The sequence below is a fragment of the Semicossyphus pulcher genome, unplaced genomic scaffold (assembly GCF_022749685.1).
Source record: "Semicossyphus pulcher isolate SPU_LCO1_2020_fin unplaced genomic scaffold, fSemPul1.0.p SCAF_22, whole genome shotgun sequence".
Taxonomy (NCBI): domain Eukaryota; kingdom Metazoa; phylum Chordata; class Actinopteri; order Labriformes; family Labridae; genus Semicossyphus; species Semicossyphus pulcher.
In genome coordinates this window covers 7,648,350-7,660,160 of record NW_027211696.1, presented here as the reverse complement: position 1 = coordinate 7,660,160, position 11,811 = coordinate 7,648,350, and the positions used below count along the sequence as shown (strand labels likewise).

The window sequence follows — 11,811 nt, the reverse complement described above, 5'->3', positions numbered from 1 at the left end:
TTTAGAGTTAAGTGTTCACAAATAAAACTGTTGTCGAAATATTGTGCATCACCTTTTACACATTTCCCAACGTTCCTCTGGAATATACTTTAAAACTACAAGTGAATATTTTGTGACTTCAAATGATGCCTGGCTGCACAGAACATGTTTCACTTGTATGTCGATCAGGTTCATTGTTTCATCTAAGCAACTGCTCTCTATTTCTATAAATATTATGTTCTCTTTAACACCATGCATAGCACCTATATTTTTACATGACTTAAAGCTCCTGTGAGGAACTTTCGGTTTGTGTTGATTTTGGCGCCCCCTGTGGACAAAGCCGTACCTCTTATCTCTTTGCAGTTTTTTTTTAAAGATTATTTTTCTGGCTTTTTGCCTTTATTAGATATGACAGCTGAAGAGAGACAGGAAATGTGGGGAGTAGAGAGTGGGGGATTACATGCACCAAATGATCAGCAGACCTGGAGTCGAACCTGCGATCAGTGCAACGAGGACAGTAGCCTCTGTACATGGGGCGCCCGCTCCACTAACTGAGCTAAACCAGCACCCTGCTCTTTGCTGATTTTGTCCTGTACATGCTTAAGTGCTGTTTTTTAACAAAAACTCTGATTCTGCTTTCTCTAACAGTCATATTTATCACTCACAAAATTTTTGCCCTGTAAAATGTAAACAAAGGCAGCATGCAGTTCATCAATTCACCTGACACCTACCCCCCCGCCAGCAGTTTCAGGCATTAAAAATAACTATATAGACAAGTTTTGTTTTGTCTTCATGAGAAACATTTGAGGCTTAGAATTGATTTTAATGTTTTGATAATAAAGTCAAAGGCAAAACTTTTATAGAAATACATATGAGAACTTTTACTTTGTAGTCCTTATTGATGTATTTCTTTGTTTATATAATATGCTAGCCCTTCTCATATGTAATGCATTATTTTTGTGTACCATACTGGATTATTTTTAGACTGTATACATATACATTTCATGATGCTTTTTTTCTTAGATGTCTCAGAATATTTATTCCCAAATGCATGGTGACTGTTATATTTAATGAATTTTAAACTATATGTTGGATAATTGACACTAATGCTTGGTTTCATTGTATACGGTCAATAAAAGGTATTAGAGGAAAAAGTTATCTTACCTTCAGTTCAATTAAGCAAACCGCATCTTTGTTTTGACTCAGTTTGTGGTTCTACTTGTTTGAGCATGTACAGACACGCAACAAGCAGACATACAAATGTAAATAGGGCTGCCTATTCCCGTTTAAGACTCCCTATTCCCTATTGCCGTAAAGACTCTCAATTGATATTGAAATTGAGTACTTCACGAAACTTGTCATGTCCAGACTTGACTTCTGGGTTACTGTCAGAACATGTCTGATTAACTTTAACTCCCAAAAGAAAAGAGTGTTGCAATAATTTGTTTGGCAAGTTAGAAAACAATTTCAAGACTGTATGTTTGGAGAATTTGTAGTTTAATTTTGCCTCTAGATATTTTGCCACTACTTGATATTGTATGCATTAAAAGAGCAAAAAGAACAAAAATCAGAGCAAAAATCCTGAAAAATAAAGTACTGACATTAAACTTATGACATGTTTAAAAGAACCTCTACTGTGCATTATTTAGTGAGGTTCACACATCAAATGAATGGAGAGTAAAGTGGGCGTGTACGCAGTGAAAGAGCATGTTCTTCAGAGCAGAGAGGAGGAGGGCAGTGGGAGGGGAGGAAGGGGCGTCCTGGGAGGGTACAAGTCTGACGGGGTATAAAAGGGTGGGCAGATTTCACATGTAGCAACAGACTTCAGAGAGCTGACAACTCCTGTGGACCTATCTGCACCAAACTTTTCTTTAAAGAAAGAATCAGAAGAGACGAATAGAGATGGAGCCAACTGAAGGTCCCTTAGAGTACTACGACTACGATGACTCTGAAAATGACACCATGTGTGACTACTCTGAGTGGACACCGTCATACTCTGTCATCCCGGTGCTGTACATGCTTATCTTCATCCTGGGACTCTCTGGAAATGGGGTGGTCATCTTCACCGTATGGAGGGCCCAGGGGAAGCGGCGAGCTGCTGACATCTACATCGGTAACCTGGCTTTGGCTGACCTCACCTTCGTGGTCACTCTGCCCTTATGGGCTGTTTACACTGCCATGGGCTACCACTGGCCCTTTGGAGTGGCACTCTGCAAGATCAGCAGCTACGTGGTTCTGCTCAACATGTACGCCAGCGTCTTCTGCCTCACCTGCATGAGCTTTGACCGCTACCTGGCCATTGTCCACTCCATGACCAGTACCCAGCTGCGCACCCGTGGCCACACACGAGACTGTCTCACAGCAATCTGGCTGCTGTCTGGTCTCCTGGCTGCCCCCACACTGATTTTCCGCACCACCGTAAGCGATCTAACAACCAACCGCACGTCCTGTGCCATGGACTTCAGCCTGGTGCTGACAGACAAAGACCAGGAGAGCCTGTGGATCGCCGGTCTCAGCATCTCCTCCTCAGCTCTGGGCTTTCTTCTTCCTTTCTTGGCAATGATGGTGTGCTACGGTTTCATCGGCTGCACTGTTACCCGCCACTTTAACACCCTGCGCAAGGAGGACCAGCGAAAGAGGAGGCTGCTGAAGATCATCACCACCCTGGTTGTGGTGTTTGCCGCCTGCTGGATGCCCTTCCATATTGTGAAAAGTGCTGACGCTCTCTCCTACCTGAACCTGTATCCCGCCACCTGTGCCTTCCTGCGCTTCCTGCTAGTGGCTCACCCCTACGCCACCTGCCTTGCCTACGTCAACAGCTGCCTCAACCCCTTTCTATACGCCTTCTTTGACCTGCGCTTCAGATCCCAGTGTCTGTGTCTACTCAACCTCAAGAAGTCCTTGCATGCGAGTCCTGCCAGCTCTCTGTCCTCTCAGAAGACAGAGGCTCAGTCCCTGGCTACGAAGGTGTGACAACAACTGAGGGCCAAGAGGCATTCTGGGGGAAAAAGGTAAACATTGCAGAACAATGCAGGTAAATGTGAACTTTATAGCACTGGGTGCTTACGCAAAGATCCTCTTCGGTCAGTTCCAAGGTGTCATTTTTGCTTTTCTCTGACTCTGTGGACTTCTTTGGGCAACAGTTGGGCTTGTGGTTTCGGGGTCTGACCACACTCAAACTCCTGCCTGACTTTCAGTAGCAGGGCAGCAAAACTGCACCTCTTAACTCAAGGGACCAAGCAGGGCCAGACTTGTCTTTTTTGGAATAAGTAGGATGTATTGTTGAAGGACCACATGCTCTTTTGTCTCCCTTGGTTCTCCCGTGGACTTGATGCAAACGTCTGAGCTTTGAACTCTGTCTTCAAGACATGGTGAAATTAATTACTCATGCATTCAGCCCTGCTGTTCTTGTTTTCATTTGTAAGCACTTGAAGTGTGATTTCTACCAGACTACCCCACCCTCCAGCCCAGTCGGTAGTATCATAGGCAGCAGTGTTACGTATGTATATGTATAGGAAGGGTATGCCAGTCAGTAAGAGGTGTTGGAGTCTGATAAGGGTGTTGTAAGGAGAGACGGAGATAGTAGTGGGGTGGGGGGTAGGGGGGGGGGAGTGGGGGGGGGGTGTCCCAGACAGACAGACAGATGGCAGCTGACAAATGTTTTCAGGCTGGTAGAATGCCCAATTAAAAGGTGACTGCTTTGACAGTCTGCCTGCGTGAGTGTGTGTGTTTGTGTCTGTGTGTGAAGGAATGAGTCTGCGCGTGTTTGTTGATTATCTGAAGGACTATGAATTTGTTCCTGACAAATACATGAAAGCATTTTGTTGATGATTCATGTTGATGATTTGTAATAAAAAGGTGCTTTGAAAAAACACAAATACTCTCTCTCTGGTCTTTCTTTGTTACTCGTGATAGCCATGCTGGAATGTATTTTCTCCAATCCAGTGAATGTCCTTCTTCCTGTTGGTGCATTGCTGAGGGGAGGTCGTCTCCCTCCTATTGTGTTTCGCAGGGTCTGAAATCAAAGCATGTGTCTGCAGGAAATGCATGTTGGACTTCTGTTTCCCTTTTCCACTATGTTTATTTCTTCACCCAAACAATCAGCGAGTACAAAAGTTTCTAAATTGGATCAACGGATGAACTTATGACATTGTCCCAGAGATGTCTAAGTCTTCAAGGGTAAATAAAAACAACACAATTCTGTCCCATTAGATCCCAAAAAGCTTTCTCCCATGTTCTCAGGGGATCATAATTAAGCAGTTAAATGTCTTGTTTCTAGTAAGTGCTCTAAAATAGAATTCGACGATTAACCATTTTGACTGTAATGAGCTTTTTCCAGGATAAAATCAGCAACAGCAGGCAGACAGAAGGATTGGACTAATCCTTGGTCGCTCATTTACAGTGGGAGTCGACTATCCGTCCCTGTGTAAGTCCTGTGATGGGGAATAGCTTAGCTTGAATCACTTCCAATTACATTTCACTGCAGTTTGTGCCATTCAGTTGAATGTGACAGCAGCTGAACTCCTCACTGAAGGAAAAGGACAACTTTTTTCTCAGACAGGTGAAACGTGAAAACTTCTTCGTCGTGGGAAAAAAAGAGAGAGAAATCCGACAGCTGCAGCGACATTCGCTCTACCTCCTTCAACGCTGTCTCAGCACTAGTTAATCTCATCCGAGCCAAGATAAAACACAGACATGCAAACAGAATCTTTATGTTGATCTTAGATCTCTGAATTAAGTCTACAAAACGTGAACATACAACACAAGGGATTTCCTTAAAAGAAAACAATTAATTGAATAAGCATCGTGGAACAATCCACGCACACAGCATGTTTTATTGGTGCAACAGCATACAGTACATATTTAAATTCCACGCAGCAGCTATTTTTACAGGACAACTTGTCACATTATTCTCCACCTGTCAGCATCAAAGCCAAAACTTGCTGCAAAATATAATCTGGATGGAATATTTTCATTGGTTTTCAAGTTTTATGAAGTGATCACGTTACAAAGATTTCATGGGATGAACACTGCCATAGGGGATTTATGCCCTAAGACTCTCTACAGGCTGCATGTTTGTCTGAGATGACGCTTCAGAAAATGATTCAACAAATGTTTTCATTCCTCTGTAATAACAGAGCGTGAACTTTAAGTGCTTACGCTGGAACCAGAGCTGCCGCAGGGAATCTCGGGGGAATGAACTGTCTTCTTCTCCTGTTCTCAGAAAAGATAAACAACGACAACAGCTTTCTAGAAAAAAATGATCACGTACCCTTCAGGAAATACAGTGAAAGCTTTATTCTCTATTTATTTTATGACTGAAATTTCTGCACACGTAAGCATGCAAAAAATGCTCCATTACATAAGAACAAGCTCATACCACAGTCAACATGGGATACAAACTGCATTTAATCTATTCTAGCATCTTTTATTTGCAGAAAATGACGACTGCTTAAGATAAAAAAAAAAGATTCAAAATAAGATGTTTTTCAGACGTCAAATAATGCAAAGACAACAAGTTCATGTTCATTTTTAAACAACAGAATATTAAAGTTTAAACTCAGAAAGAGTTAAGTTGGTGGAATAACTCTTACTATATAAATAACTCTTTTAATGACAGCTCTCATGCATCTTGGCGTGCCCTCCACCAGTCTGTCACATTACTGTTGGGTGACGTTATTCCAGTCTTTGTTCGACGGCTTGTGACCATCCATCTTCCTCTCGATCACATTCAGGAGGTTTTCAGTGGGGTTCAGATCTGCACACTGGGCTGGCCATGACATGGAGAGAGAGATGCTGGATGTTGGTGTCTTCATTTTTTCTGGAGCTGTATATTTCTACTTTATGTAACAGCCGAACAAATCATACCAGCACTTATAAAATACGATAAATATATCTTAATCAGCTGCATCTATTACCGGTAAATGTTGTTTAAAATTAAAGCATCAATAATGATAATTTGACTAAATAAGACTTAAGACTTAATAAGGCAATTTTACATTAGCATAGCAATTATACTCATTATGCAAAAACTAGATACAACTTGGCAGTGGTGAAATGTAACTATGTACATTCATTTATTAAGTACTGCATGTACTGAAGTACAAATAACAGTATTTCCGATTTATGCAACTTTATTTTTCTACTCCATTACATCTCGGACGCAAATGTGGTACTTTTTATTCCACATATTACGTATCAACATTTTGTGGTTTTGAATTCTTCGGATGAACTGAAGGATCAAGTTGTGCTTTAAGCATTCCTGTATTCCACATTTTCTTTATGCATTATCACAAAGCTGAAACCAGGTCTGCTTTGCTTATATTACTATGTTATTTAAAGCTCCTGTGAGGAGTTTTTCGCTGCTTATGAAACAGACTGATTACCTTATATGACCTACAAAAGCAAACCAGACCATCAGTGACAAGATTGATTATTTCTATATAGTTATTTTTAATGCCTGAAGCCGCTGGCGGGGGGTAGGAGTCAGATGAAGCGATTAACTGCACGCTGCCTTTGTTTACATTTAAAGGGCTAAAATTTTAAGTAAGTGATACATATGACTGTTAAAGAAAGCAGGGTGAGATTTTTTGTCATTAACACCACCTAAGCATGTACCGGACAAAATCAGCAAAGAGATGAGAGGTACGGCTTTGTCCACAGGGGGCGCCAAAATCAACACAAACCGTAAGTTCCGCACAGCATCTTTAAGTAAAGGATCTAAAGTTTATATAAGATTTGTGTGTGACTTTGTTTTTATAAATTTCCTGAACGGTCCCTTTATTTCTAAATAATGAGGCTTGAAATGCCCTCTGACAGAGGAATCACAGCACGTGCAGGATGAAACCCGACCCCCTCATTAGACTGCATAATGTTTATTTATCAGGTGATGTGTGACAATAGAAACTAAAGCCAAAGAAGGCCCAGTTTCTATAGGGTTTCTATAGCCCACCTTCACTTATCCGTTGTCATATCAAAGGATGACAAAGTGGCTTTTGTTTTAAAGCAGGCCTGCAGCCAGACCTCCTGCATGTTATACACACATGTCCAGCTGTCATAAATTAGAACCCAATAAACCGGGTCATGCAGAAAATAGACAGAGGAAGTGTGCGCACATTTCTCCTCCGTCTTAACAATGGAGGCTGAGCAGCGCAGCCAGCAGACCGGACCTTGGCCCTGGTGTGACTACAGCGCGGTAGGATGAGATGCTGACCCCGGGAGCGTCTTGGAGGACCCTTAGCTTCCTGAGGTCTGCTCCTGCAGTGCTCCTCCTTGCAGCGTCCCAGGAGGATGCCAGACCTCACGGACAGGATAGGAGTCAGCAGGCAAGGGCAGGAAAGGCAAAGAGTGGGTAAGGTAGGGGTTCCTGACCGGGGATATCCTGTCTTTCAAGGGCATCTTTATGCTTTTAGGGCCTTCTGTGACATAGATTGAGATGCATGCTCCGCCTGAGGTCTTGGAGGAAAAGGGGGTTTGCTTCAGATACTTTTCTAGACTTGAGATGTGAGCAGACATCCAGTTTATGCGACTGGTTACCTCCTCTGAGAGTGAAGTACAAAAAGAGGATGATAAAGCTTCTGGTGGCAAACGTGTCTCAAACACCTGAGGTGACAAATCAGACGTCTCTTTCTCCCTCACTCTCTGCGTCTCTCCTGAGATGTCAGACATTTCAAAGGCAGCCATCGTTAGTGGAGACACGTCGTTTCCGAAAGCAGAAAGGAGCGGAAGTGGCCCAAGCTTTTGGAGACTCCGGATCTTGGGTTATGTGGGGGTCTCACTCAGAGAAGATCATCCTCTTCGCTGTGCACAAAGTGTCCCTTCATTCCCTCCTCTATCCTCCCCATTGTGCACCCTTTTGCCCTCCCTTGGGCCTAAATGGACGCCCTGTTATCTGCAGCAGCACCGAGCCAGTTCTGAGGCTCAGCTGCGCTGACTTAAGAGTCACAGGTAAAGATAGATGCACAGATGAGCAAATGTGCGAGCAAGAGGTTACGCAACAGAGAGGTTGTGTGCTTCAATTTTAATTCATTCAGGTGGTGACTGCAGTGAAGATGTGAGATGGAGGTTTAATCTTACAATGTTTTAGAGGGCATTGAAGTTTAAGGTAAAGCTGATTTCGTAGTCTGGTGTTCGCTCTGTGGATTTTGCTGCAAAGAAAAATGAAAATTATAACCTCACTTCCTTTAACATCTTCTCCAGACATTTTTAAGACATAAACATGCTCTCAGTAAAGAACAATCACCTGTAATCCCCTATACTGGCCATAAAGATGTCGGGGTCCTTTTCAAGCTGTTGTCTACAGTTAAAGAGAAGTTAATGCAACAGTAAGTTTAGGGAACCATGTATATATACTGTATTTACACTTGTTTCAAAATAGGATTTAACAGCTCACATTAGGCAAATGTTTTACTGGAAGTCACATTCTGCATATCCAGAAATAAAGAAATTCACACATTTAAATGAGCCAAGCAGGGGTCAGCTGTCAGTGAAATGACGGCACAAATTTAAGTTCTTCTTTTAAATAAGGTTTCTTTGTTCATTCCTCGAGCTCTAGCAGTTCCCATATTTAACCACCGCAGACTCATTGACAACACTTAATTTGATATAATAAATATACACGATCTTTTAACTTTACTTACCTGGGTGCATTTCAAGACGGAAATTGTAAGTTTAAACACATTTTTAAATATTTATTTAAAGACACACATTCATAAGCACACAAAATGTGCTTCCATTAAATCATCCTTACACATGGCATGTTGAATGGGACCCAGAAGGCTCAAGAATACAGAGTAATTAGCCATGAAGAATATGGCAACAGAGGGCTGAATGTATAAACAATATTGGTAGTGCCACATTTCCAGTTTTCAAATTTTAAGGGATGAAAAGTTGGGCTTTGAGCACATGATGCATTTAAGGGCATCTTGTGTCTAACAGTGTGCTACTGAGTCACTCAACGTAGCCTGTAACACAAGTTTACTTTATCAATTATTAACGGCTGAAATTGAAATGTAGTCAATACTGACACCTAGTGATAACACCGGAAACATTTTGTCCCCGGAACCTTGGTGTCCGAGCTGTTGCTAGTTTCGGAGTCAGTTAGTAGGAGGACCGGATTAGCCGATGCTAATAGGCCTTTTCAAGCTAACATGAACTGGTCGTAAAAACAACTAAAATTAGCCCTGTCATTTGGTCAGGTTTTTCTCGGTATGGTATCTAAGAAACAGAGGCGGCTGTGGAGATACGTGGAAGAGGGCAGTTTGCTGAAACTGAAGTCGTACCTGCGGAAGCACCGGGACCTTGATATTAACTTCTCCCAGGGCAAGAGGGAGAGGAGCCCGCTGCACCTGGCCTGCAGCCTGGGAGACGACGCCGTGCTGCGGCTGCTGCTCAAACACGGAGCCGATGTTCTCAAGAGGGACCGTAAAGGAGACACAGCGTTACACACAGCAGTTAACAGGGCTCTAAAACACGGGAAAACAGGTAAGGAGGGTATGGAGAGAGATCAGCTGTTGTTGAATCGTAAACATCAACACTATTTTTTACTATCTTGGCTTTTATTTTTGTTCTTATTCAGCGTATGATGACCTGGTTGTGCCTTTAAAAAAGAGCTGTCCAGAAGCTATGAATGCTTCAAACAATGCTGGAGTCACACCAGAAGACCTGCTGAAGTGGATGAAACGCACAGAGGTAAACATAAAGACAAGCGTCCTTGTTATGATCAGATACTTATATGTTCATTGAAAGCTGTTAGTAAAATTGTACACTGCAACTAATGGTCAATTTAATTGTTTCGTAATATAATCATGAACAACAGAACTGAAACAGTTACTTGATTAATTAAAACGTTTATACGTTTTGTAGCGTTTGTTTACCAAGAAAAAGTGACATCTTGCGTACAGAATGATGAATTTTGTTTTCTTCACAGTCTGCAGGAAACATGAGCCGTCCGTCTGAAACAGACCCTGAGAAGGAGTGGATGGAAAAGCTGTTTGGTGAATGCGAGGATGAATTCTCTGAAACATTTGGAGTATATGATGGTAAATTCAAACTCTCGCTTTCATGCTGAATATTATTTTAACACTTTCCTTTGATAATAACACTGCTGTATCTGTTTCCCAGCTGATGATTTTCTGCCTGTTGATGATGACGAGGAAGACTTTGGCGACTGGGCCGATCGAATCAGAAAAGAGTATTTTGATCAAAAGCACGCTGAAGCTCAGAGACTGGCTGCCTCATCTTCTGGATGGAAAAGGAGGAAGACTAAACAAGAGAGAGAGCAGGAACAGCAGAGCAACAAGGATCTGCTTGACAAGCTGCAGAGGGAACATGAAGAGTATGTGGCTCGAGCAGCTCGCAAAGAGGAAGAGACTCGGCAGGGTAAGAAGCGCAGGTACGAGGAGGGCTGTGCGGCTACTTTTCAAGCTGGCTCTTCAGCTGGAAGCACAAAGCTGAGCTACAGCGACATCCCCTGGCCGGCTCCCAAAGGCACCGTGCAGGAGATGGTGGATGTGATGCTGCACGGCGTGGACCGCAAAGACGTGCCCCTGTTTCGTAAATTGCTCCGGAAGCAGCAAGCGCTGTGGCATCCTGATAAGTTTGCCCAGCGGTGTGAAGCTCGGTTAGAGGAGAAGGACAAGAAGAGGATCCTGGAAACAGTCACAGCTCTGTCACAGGAGCTCAACAGACTGGCACAGAGTCTGAGGACTTGAAACTTATTAACAAATATCAGTTTTTATTTGCTTTTCTAGAAATGTGTGTGTGTGAACAAAGTGTATACCATTATTTCCAGTATTACTAAAAAAAACATCAGTCCAGAACACTGGTCCTTTCACTTGAAATCAGTTTAATAAACTCGTACAGACAAACCGCACCAATAGTCATTATGCAAAGACTTAGAAAATACAAACAAATCAGGAAACCAGCAGCAGCTCTCAGCATGATGCAAATTAGAATGAATGAGCTTCTCTAAATGTAAACCGAACATCGTGAACTCAACCTTGAAAACCTAAATAGTAAATCATCAAAAAATTATAAGATTATCCTTCATGACTCATTTATAAAGTGAGAACATACACCGATCAACCATAACATTATGACCACCTGCCTAATATTGTGCAGGTCCCCATTTTGCCACCAAAACAGCCCTGACCCATTGAAGCATGTACTCCACTAAACCTCTGAAGGTGTGCTGAGGTATCTGGCACCAAGACGTTAGCAGCAGATCCTTTAAGTCCTGTAAGTTGCGAGGTGGGGCCTCCATGGATCGGACTTTGTTGTCCGGCACATCCCACTTATGCTCGATGGATTGAGATCTGGTGAATTTGGAGGCCAAGTCAACACCTTGAACTCATCGTGTTCCTCAAACCATTCCTGAACCATTTTTGCAGTGTGGCAGGGCACGCATTAGCTGCCGTTAGGGAATACTGTTTCCTTAAAGGGGTGCACTTGGTCTGCAATAATGTTTAGGTAGGTGGTACGTGTCAAAGTAACATCCACATGAATGGCAGGACCCAAGGTTTCCCAACAGAACGTTGCCCAAAGCATCACACCGCCTCTTCCGGACTGCCTTCCCAAAATGCATCCTGTTGCCATGTTTTTGCCACTTTTGGTAGGTACCGATTACTGCAGACCGGGAACGCCCCACAAGAGCTGCAGTTTTGCAGCTGCTCTGACCCAGTCGTCTAGCCACCCCAATCTGGCCCTTGTCAAAGTCGGTCACATCCTTACACTTGCCCACTTTTCCTGCTTCCAACACATCAACTTCATGAACAAAATGTTCACTTGCAGCCTAACATGTCCCACCCACTGACGGGGGTCATTGGGACGAGA

General features: G+C 42.9%; 2 protein-coding genes across 2 annotated transcripts; both read left to right on the top strand.

Annotated features, from left to right (window-relative positions):
• The first annotated feature begins 1,816 nt into the window (after nucleotides 1–1,816).
• Nucleotides 1,817–3,563, top strand: LOC138602146 (apelin receptor B-like). Its single transcript, XM_069673549.1, has one exon. It carries the CDS (start codon nucleotides 1,882–1,884, stop codon nucleotides 2,950–2,952), a length of 1,071 nt encoding a protein of 356 aa, XP_069529650.1. The 5' UTR covers nucleotides 1,817–1,881; the 3' UTR covers nucleotides 2,953–3,563.
• A 5,551-nt stretch (nucleotides 3,564–9,114) lies between these two features.
• On the top strand, nucleotides 9,115–11,053 carry nfkbil1 (nuclear factor of kappa light polypeptide gene enhancer in B-cells inhibitor-like 1). The gene is made up of 4 exons (XM_069673735.1): nucleotides 9,115–9,462; nucleotides 9,557–9,669; nucleotides 9,908–10,019; nucleotides 10,102–11,053. Exons 1-4 carry the CDS (start codon nucleotides 9,189–9,191, stop codon nucleotides 10,689–10,691), a joined length of 1,089 nt encoding a protein of 362 aa, XP_069529836.1. The 5' UTR covers nucleotides 9,115–9,188; the 3' UTR covers nucleotides 10,692–11,053.
• Nucleotides 11,054–11,811: the final 758 nt, after the last annotated feature.